This window comes from Apodemus sylvaticus, chromosome 14, assembly GCF_947179515.1.
Source record: "Apodemus sylvaticus chromosome 14, mApoSyl1.1, whole genome shotgun sequence".
Taxonomy (NCBI): Eukaryota; Metazoa; Chordata; class Mammalia; order Rodentia; family Muridae; genus Apodemus; species Apodemus sylvaticus.
The window spans coordinates 37,370,018-37,388,840 of NC_067485.1; the positions used below are offsets into that span (position 1 = coordinate 37,370,018).

Consider the following 18,823-nt stretch of genomic DNA (forward strand, 5'->3'; position numbering starts at 1 on the left):
TCTTTCCACCCCACTCCCCATTAAACATTTTTGGCAGTCTTTCCGAGCTATGGCTTCTAAGGTTTCACTTCTTAGCTTTTCATACCTGGTCCTCAATAAGACAGTGCGCCTACCCAAGATGCTGATCTGACCGTCACATCCAGGAGTCTAATCCTTCCTGGGATCCTCCACTCTGCTAGCATGTTGAAACATAATCTAGAGTCACATATTCATACCATTCAACAAACAAACTCAGCAACAAAGCTGGGTCTCCTGTGGTCCAGACTGGCTTCTAACTTGCTCTGTAGTTGAAGATGGCCTTGAACTGCTGATCCTCCTGTCACCTCTGTAAGAGTGTTAGAATTGCAGGCATGTGCCACAGTCAGTTTTATGTGATACTGGAGATCAAAGACAGATTCCTGTGCATATAATACATGTGTTTTTATATTTTACTAGACAAATATTTTACCTCCTGAGCCACATCCAGTCCATCATGTGAGTATGTGCACCTGTACTGAGGTGCACACGTCTCTGTGTGCACCTGTGGAGGCCAGGGTCTTTCTCATTAAATGTCCACCTTGTTTTTTTGAGTCGGGGTCTCTTACCTGAATCTCACTGCTTGGCTAGGTTGGCTGGCCAGCAAATCCCATGGATCTTCCTGTCTCTGCTAACCCTGAGAGTTACAGAGTTGTCCCACTGGCTTTCTGTGTGGTTGCTGGGGATCTGAACTGAGGTCCCCGCCTTACCCACTGAGCCATCTCCCTAGTCATACATCCCCTTCTCCCATGTTGCTTTCTCAAACTTTCTCCCATTCTGAGGCAGGAAATGGAAGGAGCCCCTATCACTTATCTACTTAGAACAATCTCATGAGCTATTTCTTAAAGATATCCAGCAATAACATAGATATCATAAGTATGTTATAACTGGCACTGTAGTAACATATCTATAATCACATCACTTGGGAAGTTAAGGCAGGAAGAACGGAAGTTCAAAACCTTCCTCAGCTACACAGCAAGATAACAACCTACCTGAGCTACATGAAACCTTGTATCAAATTCAGAGACAGAGAATACTGCTATAAATGTTTCTATTCAAAGAGCTGCATTTGCATAGTAAATGAAAAGTTTGAATTTGGTTAAATACTCACATGAAGTTTTTGAGGTTCTCTTTTTCACTTACATGAAGTCTATAGCTGTGGTGCTACCTAGAGGCAACACAATGCTATCAGCTCTATTATGATAGACTAGTTCCTCTATCACATGTCAGCCTATTAATGTGAAAGCAACTCAAGGCGCGTGGCACATAATTATTCTAATAATATAGTGCAGAAAGTAAAAGTTTCTTCTGTTCAATCTATCATTATCCTTTTATTATAGTAGCAATGGGGGGCAGTTAGAGGAAAGCTATTATCTTTTGGTCAGAATAGAGTCTACATCTGGGAGGAGACATACCCTCTTCTCCTCACCTAAGAGTTAATTCATTTGGGCCAGTCTGTCACCTAAGAAAGGGACAGCCTCAGAAAGGCTGTTCACCTTAAGTCATGCTAAAGAGACAAGAGGAATAATCATCCTTTTACTAAGATCAAGTACTCTTCCTGCCCAGATTCCTTGTTCTTTGTGCAGTCACAGAAGAGACACTGTGAATTCTGTTGGGTCTGTCCACCTTTCTGAGTCCTAACTCGGAATGACAAAACTTTTTTTCCTTCTTTTCTGTCTGCTTTTTGTCTGTGTGTCTGTCTGTTTCTGTCTGTGTGTCTGTCTGTCGTCCGTTGATCTATTTTGCTCCTTCTCCAGTGGGGTGGGGCTCCTTGTTCACCACGTGGTTGCTGACACAGGCCCTGGCTTTGTCTGTCTCTCCTAGGCAGCTGCCAGTGCTTACAGCTTGTACGCCTGGAAGTGTTTCTTTTACTTTTGATAGCATTGTCCTCAAGCTTGCCTCTAAATCTGGTCTTAGATTATTAATGAGACTGAGATCCCGGGAGGGATCCCAGGCCACATGTGGAGCCGGCTCTCTTGCTGCGTATTGCCTTGAATAAGAGAGAGCTTCTAACATGCTGGCTGCAAAGAAGGAAGCAGAGATGGTCTCCAACATTGTCCTTTGACATATATTCAGAAATCTCTGCACAGTCCCTGTAGACAATTTCCGCTTCCTCACTAAAGTCAAGGTTCCGGCTCCTAGACAAAGTCCACAGTAAAAAACTTTTTCCCTTCTGTGACTCCTTAGGTTCTTCTGTCCTCTCCCCATCAAGGTCGGAGTTCACATGAGAGTTCCAGACACAACTTATAACTGCTTTGTGAATGGACTTTAAAATAAGAACAAGTGGCCACTCATAATATGTTATTGCATATTTGAGTCAAAACTTTAAATCACCATGTAAATAAATATATTTCCATAATAATGGTGATCTCTGACACAGGATTGAGTCATTGGGGAATCCAAAAAAAGAAAAGAAAAAAAAAGAAAGAAAAAACTCCTGTCGTGCCCCCAGTGTGAAATGTCAAGAAAGAGTAGCTTGACATATAAGGAGAGTAACAACAGCAGTGTTTGCTCTGCAGAGGAGGCCGGCACGCGTCATTCTTTCGTACAAGAGTTAATAGGACGAACATCTCAAGAAGTGACTGAACCTCCAGGCAAGAGGAAGGGCATTGGATGGAAATGATATAATATATGGCAGTCTAACATGATAGGACCTCAAAGCAAAAGAGGCTTCCTTTTAAAACCTGGAAAGGAGCTTCATTAAGGCTTGAAATAAGACAAGGCAGCGGAGGCTGATGGACCTCTTCAGAAAGTAGTGTTTCTATCCCCAAGGAGGCTCCCTGAAGTCTCAGATAAATGAGTAGGAAAAAAGGAAACAGACTGTCTGTAACCTTAGGGTAACCTGATGAGCTTGAGCTCAGGGTACATGACAGGGAGCGTGGATAGGCCAGTACTAGTTAGGACCATAAATCAGGGACTGCTTTTAGGCCCCAGGCCAGTGTTGTAGCACAATTCCTGAATCCCAAGTCCTTTACCAATATAGAAGGCCTTTTAGGATTTAAGTGCTCTCCAAAGGTTATTTGAACTATGCACTGTTCTACACAAAGTACTATAGTGTTAACATATCTACCCCAACTTTCAGTCTGGCGTCCGTGGTCCCAGCATCTCCTGGTGTCTGCCCTACAGTAGAGTTTGGAAAACCCAGACACACTGCATAGGTTTCCCACCCAGGCGAGCCAGTTGGCTGGTTTTCCCTGTGTCATTTTGGGAGCTGCAGCAGAGGTTCCTGTCTGCATCTGTGATAAACAGCTTTCCTAGAGCGGCCACAGACCTGGCTAGATTTGGCTTCAGTCCACAGCACAATATTGTGTTTGGCAGCTGAAGCCATTAAGGGAAAGGAAAAAAAAAAATTCAAAGAACCCTCGCACCAAATTTTCTTTTGAAAAGGGCATTACTGATCAAAAAGTAGTGCTCAGAACTGAAAATTGCTTAGATTAAATGATTGTGTCATTTTTTTATTCATCTCCTGACTCAGTCCTTACCCCAGAAAAGATGAATATTAGAATTCATTGAGATTTTTGTTTTTCTTAGCAATCACTTTAGAGAAATAAATTATATTTGCTTATTTGGTTAGGTGTGATCTTTTATTCTTGGTTTAAATGTGTGCAAAACAGTCCCCTATCCACAAGCCCCATCTCCCTGTGTTGAATTTCATGTATTTTCACTCTTGTCTGTCATCCAAAGGAAGCACAGAGACTAGGTCTGAACCAAGCTACATCATTTAAATTGTATGATGTGTGCATGAACATGTGCACCCAGCTAATTACAGGTTGCAATAGATTTTGGTAGCATTTCAATTTTGCTTCATTATGTTTCCGACGGGGTTGTAGCACTGAAAAGGAATAGCTAGAATGGGTGAAAAGACACACATAGGTGGAGTTTTCTTTCACTGAAGACTTTTAAGGAAGATGGGATTTAGTTTGGGGTCTTGTTTTGTTTTGTTTTGTTAGGTCAATGAGGACATCTCTCAGTAGTAGTCCTGTCAGATGGATTGCAGGACTTGTTTGTGCTTGAAAAAGATCCATTACCCCAGCAGAGAAGACTGAGAGATGCAGGTGTCTGGTCCTGCAAGCGGGATTTTCCCCCTACTGCCCAGATGCTTGGCTAACAAAGCGGAGGCTCTCCAGCTCGGGTCTCCAGGTCTCCCGGAGCTAAGCCTAGAAGCAAGGAAAAGGAAGGATAGCTGGAGAGAATAATTGCTATTCAGTCTTCTTTAATGAGATGTATGGCCCGCTGCTGAAAGATTGTGGCTGTGTCTTTTGTTATGCTAATTAGACACCATTAGAGCTTGGCAGTCTTTGATTTCTGCTTAATCCTTTCTGCTTCCTCAGCCTCAGTCCTGACTGGCAAATGGTTGGCAGATAGTGGGCTGTGTCTCACCACACTTGTTATTTGTACGCTGACTTCTTTGGTAGAGAGGTGGATAATAAAAGATTTATTTTACCAAAGGCAGTATGTCTTTTGGGTGCTCATTTTTTGGCTTAAAGTTTTTGTTTTTTGTTTTTTAATTTGAAAATGACCATCCTCTCTGCCTTTTAAGTTCCTCTGCCATTGCTGTTTCTGTGACCACTCTTCAGTAAAGAATGGGTGACAGTCTGCATCATCTCTCCTGGTCCCAGGATCTCCCTAAAATCTCTGTGTAAGTCTCAAGTTGACTACACCCTAAAGTTGAGGGAAGCTGTAATTTGGAGGGGGCTGGGGAGAGGCAAGAATAATTTAATGGCCCAAACAATAATTTAGCCTGACTTTATGATTTGCAGATACACCTGCCTTCTTTCCTGAGACCAAAGCATTAGGTTTATATGATCACCACAATTAAGAGTATTTGTGGTAAGTTTTTAACAACATCTTTTGAAAAATTACCAGCATGGTCCTCTCTAAATAGTACAGGGAGTGGTGTGACGTGTGAGGTTCTCTGACAACATCACAGTGTTGACCTGTACAGGAAAAACTCAGGGTAAACTACAGATTTGTTTTGTTTTGTTTTGTTTTTTTAATTTCCTGCTAGTCATATTTTTAAAAATGTGCTCGCTCCCCCTGCCGTGTGTGTGTGTGTGTGTGTGTGTGTGTGTGTGTGTGTGTGTGTGTGTGTGTATTCCTAAATTCCTGAATATAACCTGCTTGATATATATATATATATATAATGTTACTTGTGTGCATATATTTTCAGAGCTAACCATTCAGTATTGGATAACTCGTCCCTCCTGTCCCCTCTTCTCCAATGATCCTGAATCTTAGGTGTGGAAGTCGTGCTATAGATATCAGTTGGGGCTAGCCTCCACAACTCTACATACTAACTGATGTGGTTTTCCATAATGATTTTCCCTCTATTGCAAAGAGATGTTTCCTCGGTAGGGATGGGAACTACACTTATCCAGATAGACCTGGAGGAGGATCCCCAGTAACACATTTTAAAAGTGAAAAGAAACTGGTACACATAGACTTAAATCTTATATATGATTTAAGTCAGTATATCAAAAGTGGTGTTTTAACAAGAAAATAGTCTAAAACCCAGTGTAGGGTTTTACTTTGTTTTAAATAAAGGTCTCAATTTTACAGTCTAGCATCACTCTCTAATAGCCAAGCACAACTTCAAACTTTTGATCCTCCTGCCTCCATGTTCCAAGTTCTGGGATTACAAACATGTGCTAGCACACCCTTTAGATGGCGCTGGGGATAGAACCCTGAACCTAGTGCCCAGGAGGCAAGCACTTTACCAACTAAGCTTGTCCGAAGCCTCATGTGGAGTTTTTGGGTTTTGAACCAGTGGGTACTTTACTTGCAGAGCCATCACCATTCAGTTTGGATTTGTTGCCTGTGCCATGGTTAGTGGCATTATGTGACTAAGAGTTGCTCATATTGAACAGAGGCTGTTTAGGGTAATCCTTCAGTTTACCACTGGACTAGCAAAACTGTCAGGAGCAAGCCCATATTTAACTTAACGGATCAAGTATGATGAGCCTTATGACCTTGACAAAGCACATTCTCTTAGAGGCCTTGGCTTTCCCTTCTGGGTCGCAGCTAAATGATTTATTTATTCTTCTCTTCCATCTATGCCGCTCTGAATCCGAACTTAGAAAACTACATGCTTGGCAGCCAGTTTAGCTTTTCTGATTGAGGAGAAGCAACTTCCCTAGACCACAGCTGGAAAATGTCCAGTGTTACCCTTCCTTCCTTCCAAACACCCCAATCCTCTGAATCCCCCCTGAGCTCTGCACTGCTGACCATGTGATGCTTTCACTCTCCTCTCTCTGAAATGAGGACTCTGGATTAATCTTGGGCACTTGACTATAGATCACCAGATTCCATAAACTCCATTCTCTCAAATGCGGATCCGCCCTTGTACTGACTGGTTTCATGTGTCAACTTGACACAGGCTGGAGTTATCACAGAGAAAGGAGCTTCAGTTGGGGAAGTGCCTCCATGAGATCCAGCTGTGGGGCATTTTCTCAATTAGTGATCAAGTGGGGAGGGCCCCTTGTGGGCAGTGCCATCCCTGGGTTGGTATTCTTGGGTTCTATAAGAGAGCAAGCTGAGCAAGCCAGGGGAAGCAAGCCAGTAAGAAACATCCCTCCATGGCCTCTGCATCAGCTCCTGCTTTCTGACCTGCTTGAGTTCGAGTCCTGACTTCCTTTAGTGATGAACTGCAATGTGGAAGTGTAAGCTAACTAAACCCTTTCCTCCCCAACTTGCTTCTTGGTCATGATGTTTGTGCAAGAATAAAAACCCTGACTAAGACAGCCCTTCTTCCTTTTTTTTACTTTATCTCAGTTTATTGTGTTAACGAAACAAATTTCCACAAGTGTCTTCAAAGAATATGGCCTGTTTAGGAGCCCTTCAGAAGTAAGAGTTAGCACACCTATACCTTTTGAGTGCAAGGCAAGAAAGAAAGCTGAGCATTCATTCATTCTTAGCTCTTCATTCATTGTAACTATTTGTGGGAAAAGGGATATTTATCTGATGTTTATTTCTTTGACTAAAAACAAGATAGAAGTATTTTCACATGTCTTAGATTATTGTGGGTATGGGTGTGTGGGTGTTTGTGTGTGTACGTGCATGTCTGTATGTTGAATTCATCTTTCAGAAGTTCATTCTTTGATTGTGAGCATTCATCGTCTTCTTGCTGTTTCATGGAGCCTCTAGCTAATATATAATACTAGCTAATATATAATAATATAATATGTAAATATTAAATGACATTTGTTGTGTTACTTCTCATATGTGACTAATAACTCAGAAATGCTGAAAATCTTTTTTTTTTTAACTTGATGGGCCTGTTGCCTATGTAGTCACTGCTGTAGAACAGTCAGATCCATTCATGAACCCTTGAAACCCAGGTTGTACCAAACACTAAATGTATTATGAGTTTTACCTATGGACACCTTCCTATTATATAAAAGTTCCTGGAGAGAGAGAACTTCTTCAAGGCTGATGGATGGATGAGAACTTGAGTGATCCTGCAAAGTCTGGAGCATGATTATTGTTTGTGCCCTTACTAGCCATTTATTACTCCCCTCTGCATGTGGCTGAACATCTTTGTGACCTTTAAGTAAATCCTTTGAAATATAGAAACAAAACCCATGTTTTCCCAAATCAGAAATCTGAGGATGTCTCAGATCCTACCTAGGCCTGGAGCTGAGATCTCCTGCTTTGCTTTAACCTTCCGTGGTGCACCCACCAGTGGATTAGGAAAGTAACCTGGTTTGTCATGTTTTTCATTCCCTTACTGTACAACTGTATCAAGCTAGTATTAACTTAGATTGTAGAATTTGGGGTATCCTGAACCTGTGCTCCTGGCCATGGTTTCCCATAATGGCTCTACAATAAGTTATCTCCTTTGAAGAGAGAGCAATGGTTTTTATCACTTCTATAATAAAATTTAATTTATAAATAAGGCACACTAAGAGATTAATAACAATGATGATAATAACTGCTAATAAAATGATAACAATGTGGCATAATAAATGTTGTATGAGTGGTCTTATCCAGACATACCTCATTGGGCGGTGGGTACTAATGGACAAATAGTCCGTACTGTGCAGCTCCTGGACAGTGGATGGTTCTGTCCTGGGTGAGACATAGCAGGAAGTCACCAAACAGCGTAGAGCTACTCAGAACTCTGTGGAATCTCAAGCAAGATTTTCAGACTGCAGTTGGCAAAGTATCACTGAACCTGGGGAAAAGAAAAACACAGGCAAGAGGGAGGCACTGTACAGTCACTTCTAAAACTTGGCATTTTGCAGCTGGCAGCCTGGCTCAAGCCTGATGAGCTGAGCTGTATCCTCTACAAGATGCCCGTGGGGAGAGCCAGCTCCCACAGGTTCCTACATACAGCGCAGCACGCAATCTCACAGGCAGACGTGCAGACATTTAACTCATTAACTAACTAAAATCTAAGTGCATAGCTAAGACATCACATGGACATATAGCAGTCATAACAAATGTTTTATGAATATATTTTTGAGTCATTTATAGTTTTTTTCACCTTTCATGTATATAGTTGACAAAATTACATATGACCAACGTGTGTAATGAATTTGTCTATCTTTGTGAGATTCTTATCAAAGAAATTTGGCCCAGACTGGCCAAATAAGGACCAAAGGAAACCAATGGGAAGGATTGTGGGGTAAAGGTGAGTTGGAGAGTTGAGTTTTTAGGATTGGGCTTTGGGAACAGGGTTCTGGAGAGATGATGACTCCATGGTTATGAACATGGCTTGCTCTTCCAGAGGACCAAAGTTCTGGTCCCGGCACCAATGTCAGATGGCCCAGAAGCACCTGTGGAACCAGTTCCAGGGTATCTTAGGCCTTTATCCTTTACAGGTACCAAGGCAGACATATACATACCTTATACCCCCCCAACCACCTCACACACATTATTAAAAATATAAAACAAAAATAAATCTTCAAAGGGGTAGAGAATTCTATCCATGTATCTCATATGAGACCAATAATCAATCACATTAATAAGGTTTCATGGGTAGCTTTTACTGCCAATATCTAGCCAAATAAGTTAGTTAGCTTCGGATGCTAAGCATGTTTTCATACTGCCTGAGCATAGCAGAGCTTACCCTATGCTTGGAAAAATAGATTGAATGTACTTGTGCCAAATCTGATAAGAGGGAAGGATTTGTGTTAGTTTATTGACAACATATTTCTCATACTATCCATTAGTACCACAGTTAATTACACACACACTTACATACACACTTGCACACATTTATACACATACTCATCACACACACACACATACACATTCATATACATACTCACACATACACTCTCATAAACACACACACACACACTTCCACTAAAGTACTGTAAGCCATATACTGAAATGTTCTCCAGTACCAAGCAGATAGTTATGCCTGTAAAGGTCTTTGACTTTCAAGTCTCGTCAGGCTAGGTGTAGGCTTCCTGTGCAGTGGTCTCAGATGGTCAGGCAGCCCAGCACTGCTGCTTTTGGCTCTGTCTGGAACAATGATTGGCCTCCAGCTGATAAGAAACTACCAGGATTTGCCTTTGTGGCTGTGGTGGTCACAGAGCTAGAAAAACTGAGCCAGCCATTGCAGAGAAAGGGTCTAGGGCTTCTGGCACAGGGGCTTCAATCAGCCTGAACTGTGTAGAGTCTGTGTCTGTGCCATTTTGGAAGGACCTGATTTTCAGAATTTCTTCCTATTTAGGTAATTTCTAAGTGAAAGGAAGAAGTAAGAGATACAATGAGGTCCTCATAGCATTTAATCTGTATGCAAATATAGATGACTTTAAAAAGCACAGACATTCAGCTTCAAAGGAGTGTTTTTTCCCTCTTGAATAAAATTAGCACCGTTAATAAGCATAGATAAACAATGTTTTTCTACATGGAGAAAAATGTCTTTTTAAAAACACTAAAACATTTTTATCATTGTTTCATAATTAGACACAAGTTCCCTTAAATATAAATGTCACCACTTCTGACGAGGCCTCAAGTAGCTCAGGCAGCTGCGAGGTCTGCTGGTGTGAGGCTCACTGCTCGGGTCCTGTGACACACATTCCTGTGCTGCATCCCTCCTTCATTACAGAGTAGACAGAACTGTTCAGTTTGCTCCTGTTTTATCACTGTTGGCTGTTGTTAGTATACCTGCGCCTGGGTCTTTAATTCCAGCGCCTGGCACATGAGAACACAGAAGTGCGCATGAACAGTCAGGAAGAGTGGGACCTGGAGAGCCAGCGTCGAAAGCTCTGCCTGTTGTGAGTGATGAGTCAAAATGGAAAGGTTATCATTTTCATTAGCAGAGAACAAGACCATGCTTTTCTCCTGGTGTAATTACAGTGGTTCACTGGCAACAGCACACTACAGTAATTAGTCTAAAGGTGTGTGTAAGGGCAGGCTTCTCTGCACAGACACTAGAAATATTATTCCACAGTTTAAGGTCACAGCCTTGTGTTTAACATGTTCCAGGCAGCTTAGGGGAGAGAAAAAAAATCCAAACTTAATTTGACTGGAGCTAATGAAAGACATTTGACATTTTCCAGAGTTGTGCATTCAGAAGTTAGTCAGGTAGAAAAATTGTATTTTATTATCTACAATGAAAAAGAAAACTTAGCCAGAGTAGTAGCATGTCATAATATTTTGTAGAGCAAAAAGAGATAAAATTTAAGCTGACCAGGACTGTGGTATAAATTATTAGAAACACATACAGCTTTAATCTCCCTTCCTTTTTTAGAACCAAGTATGGATAGAAAAATTAACTTTGTTTTGTTTTTGAGACAAAGTCTCACGCTGTAACCTGAGCTGGCCTGGAACTCCTGTGTAGCCATATGGCTTCAAGCCTTTGATGAGCCTCCTGCCTCAGTCACCCACGTAGTAGACTCTCAGGAGGCTGTCTCCAAGCCCAAAGTAGAAAAAGTATTATTTTCCAAATCTGCTCTTTGGATTTCCTAAGTATAACACAATGGTTTAAAACACACACACACACACACACAAAGCAAACACTTTACATTGCTGTGTGCAGGTAAAGCCTCACATGAGGTTAGAGACGGGTTATATAGTCCCTTCTCTTACTGAGTTAAAGGCATTCACTCAGATACCCTAATCTAGTCTTAAATTTGAGTAACAGCTGCCTTTCTTCTAACAGTTATTTTCAGCTTTTCTCTCCAAAGTTTTCAGTATAGTATTGCAGGGTATTATTTGAGAAAAAGTGTGGAAAATAGAGTGGTTCTAACTGAGCATGTATGCAGTCAGCAGTCAGCATCCAGATTCTGTGGGAAGCATTGCCTTCTTAATGTGCCGTGTGTTCATGCATGTTCCCCAGCCCTCAGCCTTGAGGTTAGAACTGCTCTCCCTCTCAACTTTAGCACTCGGGAATTCTGCGTGTTTGGGATCTGATGCCAGTGACAACCTCTGGTGGTGTAACAAGCTGAAAGCTGCACCGGGGCCAACGTTGAAAGTGTTCTTTTCTGTCTGACCTCGATAGTGTTGCCACACTCAGAAGTCAGATTCTGCAGGAGGAGGCCCCTGAAGCCAGTGGTCAACCTCAGTTACCAGTTAGTTGAGCAGGAGAGTTGCTGGGTCCAGAGGCCTCTTTCTCGTGGCTGCTGATGGCATGCAAGTCACCCTGTCTTGGGAGACCCTGGATCACTCTCTCCAATCTAACACTACTAAGCACCCTCCAAATTCAGAATTCTTCCTGTCTGTGGAAAGACTGGCTTTAGTTTCTGTTTTCTGTTGTACTTGCAGGATGAAGGGGAACCAGATGGGTGGGGCTGGGGGGGGGGAGGGTTGGATTGAGACTACTGAGATTGATTTTCTCGTTTCATCTTTCCAAAGCCTGGTCCACTGGACCACACTAATGTCACAGGCAAGGATTGTGCTTCCCAGCAGCCTGGGGGCAGGGGACACCTTCACTCAGGGTCTTGTGAGAATGTCTGCACACCTGTCCTTATCTCATCTGGCTGCTACATCACCTGCAGCCCACCAAGCCTATTAAGCAGATAGTTTTACAGGATATATTATAACTCATCCTTTACAGAGTGACCTTTCAAAGTTAGGTTAAGATGGGGTGAATGAAATTTTGTACGTCCTGGGAAAAATTGCTTTCTTTGCTGGCATTTGATGAAGAAATGACAAAGGATACTTAGTCATTTCTTCCCGGATCCTGGAAAGTCCAGAGAGCTGAATTAAGAAACAAGCACACGGTCACATTGTCCCTTGCTTCCAAATCAGAATCAGTGTGTTTTTCTCGCAGATGTGCTAAAGCTTTGTAAGGGGAAACTGAGCAAATCTTTTCCACTCCAAGGGAGTCACACATTAAATAAATAAATAAATAAATAAGCATTTTATTTAAATCATTGTGAATTTGCATACTTACAAAACAAAAAGACAAGAGGCATCTTTCTGAGGGTTTTTTTAAAGGGGGATTATTTAAATTTTTTGTTAGATAGTGGGTCATGGGTAACCTTTTGAGAAACTTGTGAGTGCCCTTTGGTGGCCATTAAAGATGAAGTTGTTAGTTTAAGTGCAGAAGACCAATGGCTGGCTGTCGTTTTCAGAGTGTTCTCTGTATATGCTTAATGTGAGAAAAGAACAGCCCTCATTACAGTTTCCTTTGCCAGGGTCCCTGAAGCCTTGTGTTCATGTCAGTTCCAAATTACAGCTCTAGCGAATAAATAAATAAATACATAAATAAATAAATAAATAAATAAATAGACAACTTTTGTATGGAAGGTCTTTTGTTAAGATTTATAGTGTGTGTGTGTGTGTGTGTGTGTGTGTGTTTTCCTAATGAATTAGAAAGGGCATCAAATTCCCAAGAAGTGTAGTTACAGGTAGTTGTGAGCCACTTGATCTCGGCTCTGGGTTTATTTATATAGGTTTATAAGTATTGTTTTTCCTCTCAGGTCTTTCTGCCGACTTCCCACAGAGAAGTGAAGGTCAAAGCATAGTCAGGTCTCTTTCATCTTGGAAACAATCTGCTGGCAGACACCTGTGGCTTGCTCTGCTCTCCTACCCACGTGCATGGCATTCAGTGTGCTCTTAGGTTAGGAATTTGGGGTTTGGGGGGTCCATCTCCCTTGGGTGCTGCTAGATCACCTGTGGCCCACCATGCCTTTCTTCCTATCCTAGAATCTCAAGGTTGCTCTGAACCCACCTGTAGAACACTCTGAAGACTTGCCACTGGCAGTTTAACTTTTTCTGCTGAAAATGATATTGTGCTGCCACTGGAAGATTTGTAAAGACCATGTTTCCAGCCCAGGATTTGGTTTGGTCACGTTACAAGAATGACATGACCTCACACTCCTGTGTGTGGCTCCAACCTTTGGTGGAGTTCTGTCACTGAGGGGAGATAGATGCAGAAGGCCAGATCTTATGGCCTGGTGCTGGCTAAAGTAGTGCATGCGCTATCTTTCTGTCAGATAAGCTCTGGTCTCTTCTGGATCAGCTGTACGGCTAGCAGAGTAGCTAGGAGGGATGGTCTGATGTGCCTGTGGAGGCCTGTGGCTTGACCCTTCTGCCAGATGCCCTCTTTTTATCTCTGGGTGAGGCCTTCTCACTGTGCTGGCAGAAGCACTCATGATAAGACACATCATGCTGCCCACTGGCAATCTTGATGGATGAGTCTTTAATGGAGTGGGGAGCGGGGAATCACATTTAGAAAACATAAAAAATAAATGTTTCCTCTAAAATGAGGTTTGATGACTGCGGTGTAACTCAGTGGCAGAGTACTTACCAGACCTGTGCTAGGCCCTGAATTCTATGCTCAGCATTGAAAGATTAATTTAAACATATAAAAGATGGGAAGGTTACAATTTGGCAAATCTGTTGGGTCTTTATTGCTCCCCAAGCCAAGTGCTTCTTGGAAATGCCTTTCCTCAATATCTTAGGGCTTCTAAGAAGACTTGAAGCAGTCATTTCTCTTCATGGTTGTGACTGATAGCCAGTCCAGGTCTCCAGTCATAGAAGTCATAGACAGGAGCCTTGTTCGTCTTAGAGTAGCATTTACAGGTGGGGATGGGTTGCATCACGCCTGCGTTTTCTTCTCTCTTTTGCTCGGTTGCCTCTGGGAATTGTGAGAACTCCACCAGTGGCCCAAGGTCCCTAGCTGAGAAAGGTCCCTGCTCATCTTCACATATTACAGCTCAAAGCCCTTTTGGCAAATGACAGCTAAAAGCTCATCTAAATAGTTCCCTGACTCATTAAAATCCCAGCTGCCTACCTTAGAGTGCAAAGTTTTGTTGGTTTGTTTGTTTGTGTGATTGACTGTTTTCCCAATCATCATCATTTATATCTCCACATGAACTAGAACAGCCCAGAAAAGCAGCAAGCAGCCCACACCTTCAGTGTTCTCACAGCGTCGACGCTAGCTGAAGTGTAATTGCAGATTACCTTAAGAATCATTGACAGGTACTCATCCTACGTCATACACAGCTCACACTGTGAGCTGTGTGCAAACATCCCAGCTCCCTCCCGAAGAGTAAACACCCAGGAAACCTACTATTTACCAGTCTTTTTTGATAAATGGAACTTTGGAAGCTCATCATAGAGATTGAGAGAACTTTCCATGGGTCTGTTTGGATTTTTTTTTTAAAGAGGCGTGTTATGGGAATGTGCATTGCTTTTTGAGAGTGAGATCAGTGGAGGTTTTTGTATTTTTGGTTTTTTGTTTTGTTTTTTAAAAGTCATCAGAGATATCACAGCCTTCTGCTAAGGAGACTACATTTTGAATAGGGTGGTAGCACATTGGGGTGTACTTAGGTATTGGCAATGTAAGGGGGAATGGGGAGTTTACTCTGTTGTTTTTTTAATTGTTAGGTGGTCTGTTCAGTGCAGCTGTGTTTATGGTTCCTAAATGATAAGTGCCTGAACACAGTGACAAGTTCCCACAAATGAGCATAGGACTTTCTTAAAAAAAAAAAAATAATAAGAACCCATCCTGCCAGTATGGGGGTGTGTATTTACCAAGCAGTAGCAGCAAAAGCCATTCCAGGCAGTTTTACAGCTGGTTTGATGGAGCAGACATTTTTGACAATGTTGGGTTTTGTTTTGTTTTTTAACTAATTGATCCTTTAAAGGATACATTTCACAATGGAATAAACTTGGAAATGACAATTGGGAGAGGCACAATCACTTTTCCTTAACCATTGTTTGGCTGATGTAACCTATGGTTATTAAAAATGATTGCATAAATTTAGAAATACAGGCCTAACAGACCCATTGGTTGATTTTTAAAATATATTTTTATTAATTATTTGAGAAATTTATATAGTCTATCATATCCACCCCATATTTCTTTCCCTAGCTCTTCAGAGATCCACCCCATCGCTCCACCCTTTCCCAGCTTTCTGTTCTCTCTCTCTCTTTCATTTAAACTACCCACTTTATGCAGCCCGCATATTCATGGGTATATGGCCATACTGGAGTATGTTTTTGTAGGATTTATCTACGTCATGTATGTTAGTGCTTTGTATATATGCATATCTACATGCCAAAAGAAGGCATTGGGTCCCAGTCTACATGGTTGTGAGCCACCATATGACTGAACTTGGGGAATTAAACTCACAACCTCTGGAAGAGCAGCCAGTGCTCTTAACTTTCTCTCCAGCCCCCAGGGACTACACTACTCTTAAAGAAAATGGATTCTTCTTTCCCCCATAAGGAATCAACTGTCAGTAGCTCCTCAGAGATGGAGGCTTGTGAGGTCAGCATTCTTGCCATGCCCAGAAGACACTGCTTTGCACCCATCCTCCCTCTGCTCTTACAGTCTTCCCATCCCTTCTGTACTGTGCCAGGAACCTGGGCTGAGCACTCCACTGACACTAATTCTCTATTGGTTAAACCACACTTACAGCACAAAGAAACGCCCCTGATGAGATCTGAGAACTGCACTATGATTATAAAGGTGCTAACCTGGTCCTGTGACCAACGTATGTCATTTGACAATAGAGTTTTACCATCAGAATCAAGTCAGGCCACCAAGGACAAGGGCAATGGCCACTACTGTTTTGGAAGCCTCTAGGACATCTCTCAAGGGGAGGTATCCCACACCTGGCCTGAGCTTTTTATTTGGCAAACTGTGGCTTCTAAGAGTGTCTTAGGGTTTTCACTGCGGTGATAAAAGACCATGGCTAGAAACAACTTGAGGAGGAAAAGGTTTATATCATTGTACAGCTCGTAAGTCCATCATCCATGAAAGTCAGGACAGTAACTCAAGGCCTTAAGCTGCAGGAAGGAGCTGATGCAGAGACCTTGGAGGAATGCTGCTTCGGGCTTGCTCCCAGGGTTTGCCCAGCCTGCTTCCTATAGACCCAGGACCACCTGTCCAGGGGTGACACCACCCACACAATGAGGTAGGCCTGTGCACACCAATCATCAGTCAAGAAAATGCCCCACAGACTTTTCTACAAACTAGTCTGGTGGGGGCATTTTCTCAGTTGAGGTTACTTCTTCCCAGGTGACTCTAGCTTCTGCCATGTTGCCAAAAAAACTATCCAGCACAGGAAGGAACATTATCTCTTGTATATCGAATGTATATGTATATATATATATATATATATATATATATATATATATATATATATATATATATACACACATGTATATATATATATATATATATATATATATATATATATATATATATATATATATATATATATATATATATATGTGAAGCTTATAAATACATATGGCCTTTTCAAGTATCTTTAGTATTAGTTATCTACCCCCCCCTTTGCCCTACCCTCCCATCCTCTCTCCACCTAAGCCTCCCTCCCATTTATTTCCCTTTCCCCCTTCATATCATCTGTGTTCTACCATCCTTCTTACCCTAAGGTCCTTCTCCCCACTCCCCAATGCCTGTCTGGCTTTCTGAACTCTGCAGGCACTCCCGATTAAACACGCACATCTAGCACATCTAAAGATCCACTTATGAGTAGTGCATGTGACATTTGTCTTTCTGGGTCTGATATTGGTTACCCCACTTAGTATAATGTTTTCCAGTTCCATCCATTCAAATTTGATAATTTCACATTTGTTCTTTATAAAGTAAGAACGACATGGAATTGTAGCTACAACAATGAGACACTTGCCTATAACAGAGAAAAAAACACATAATAAGTAAATATTTATGCAAATTAGTCAGAATTTCAGAATTGTGTGGAACAAGTGTAACACTGAAGTGTGAAGGCCTAAGAACTAGTTTTGCTTTCTAAATTATGTGTATGGTTTTAAAATTAATGTGTGTGGGAGGAGGGGTATGTGCACATAAGTGAGCTCAGGTTCCTCTGAAGACAGAAGAGGAAACCGGATCCTTAGGAACTGAAGGCATCCAGTATGGCTGCCAGACTCAGACTTGGGTCTTCTGGAGAAGCTGTGTGCACACTTCCTCACAGTTGTCCCTGCAGCCCCTAATGACTAGTTTTGGGTGCACTTTCTTTGTATTATATCCCTTATAACTCAAATTAATGTTTATTACTATTCTCCCATATTGCCAAAATATTTCTCTGGGTTTGGATTAGAAGCAGCTTGTTCTGGCTTGTTGTGCAAGTTTGTTGCAAGAAACAAAGTACTATTTGGATTTTGGTGCACTTTAGAAGCTTTTGTTGTATCTTATGTGGAAGAAAGAAATTTGATTGAGTTTTTTCATAGTCATGTAAAAAATAAGGGTTTGTTCTATGATTATTTTATATTCCTGAATAGTTAATGTTTTTTCAAGAGATTTGAATGAGTTATGCACAGTGTTGTCTGTTAAACAACTGACCATCTGTAGTCTACTTTAAATTCATGAAGCAGCAGCTATGGTCCAGGAATATATGGGCTGCTATTTATTTTCGGATTCTTGCTTTTTTATCCATGTCTTCTCTTTTCTCCACAGATTGGGGAAAGACAACAAGTGCTAGTCACAGAAGAGTCTTTTGACTCCAAATTTTATGTTGCACATAACCGATTCTATGAGCAGGTAAGAACCACATTTCCACTTCTTTTTCTTCAAAGTGAGACAAGCTCTGATCATTTGAACAAGAAAGGATTGTATGACTTAAGGGAATCAGGCTAACAGGGTGGATCTTACAGAGGGTGTAAGTGTCACTGTGTACTGGAGGCCATGCAAGTCTAGCACAGGACAGCCTCGGACTTCTGGGAGCTGGGACTCAGAAGCTACCACTGAGTGAATGGAGAGGGGAGACCTGTCAGAAGGCAGGAAGAGTGTATACACCACACACATCAGCGTGAGTTGTGGTTCTGTCACTCACTTGCAGGTAAGGTAAGGAAGGCTGTCAAGGAGCGCAACCCTGGGCAGTCTCTAAAACCTCCCAGAGAACTTGCCTCACCCTCACAAGCCCTCCACAGTGGCTCATCCCTCTGAGGAGAATCCAGAAAACAGACCATTTCTCTTTTGTTCCCAGCCTTTTAACAAAGTAGAATTAAAAAAACAAAAAACAAAAAACAAAAACAAAAACAAAATCTAAATGAACCAAAACATATCAACCCAGTAACCAGACACAGCCACTGTTAAGGGCTGTTTAGACCTGACTTATGTCAGCACATGAGGAAGTGGGCCTCACCTCCCAGCAGGTAAGAGAATTTGAGAAGCGACTCACACACTGGTTCCCTCCGAGAAGAACCCTGAAAGGTCCAGGCAGGACATGTGACCAGGAGACAGAGTGGCGTGGGATGGCCACAGATGGTTCTGAGCCGTATTCATTTCCTTAATGTCGGATGGGATTCCTCTCCTTATGTTCTTTCTCATCAGATGAGAAGTGGAATTTTTTTTTCTCTCTCTCTGGGTCATGACTAGAATTGGAATTTGGGGATTTTTAAGTATTACATGGGC

General features: G+C 41.9%; 1 protein-coding gene across 2 annotated transcripts in view; it reads left to right on the forward strand.

Annotated features, from left to right (window-relative positions):
* Nucleotides 1–18,823, forward strand: part of Cdkal1 (CDK5 regulatory subunit associated protein 1 like 1) — a 535,629-nt gene that overhangs the window by 485,310 nt on the left and 31,496 nt on the right. For both annotated transcript variants that reach the window (XM_052156747.1, XM_052156748.1), the window contains one exon: nucleotides 17,867–17,950. In XM_052156747.1, the coding sequence (XP_052012707.1) occupies nucleotides 17,867–17,950 (84 nt within the window). The remainder of the gene's footprint in view (nucleotides 1–17,866; nucleotides 17,951–18,823) is intronic.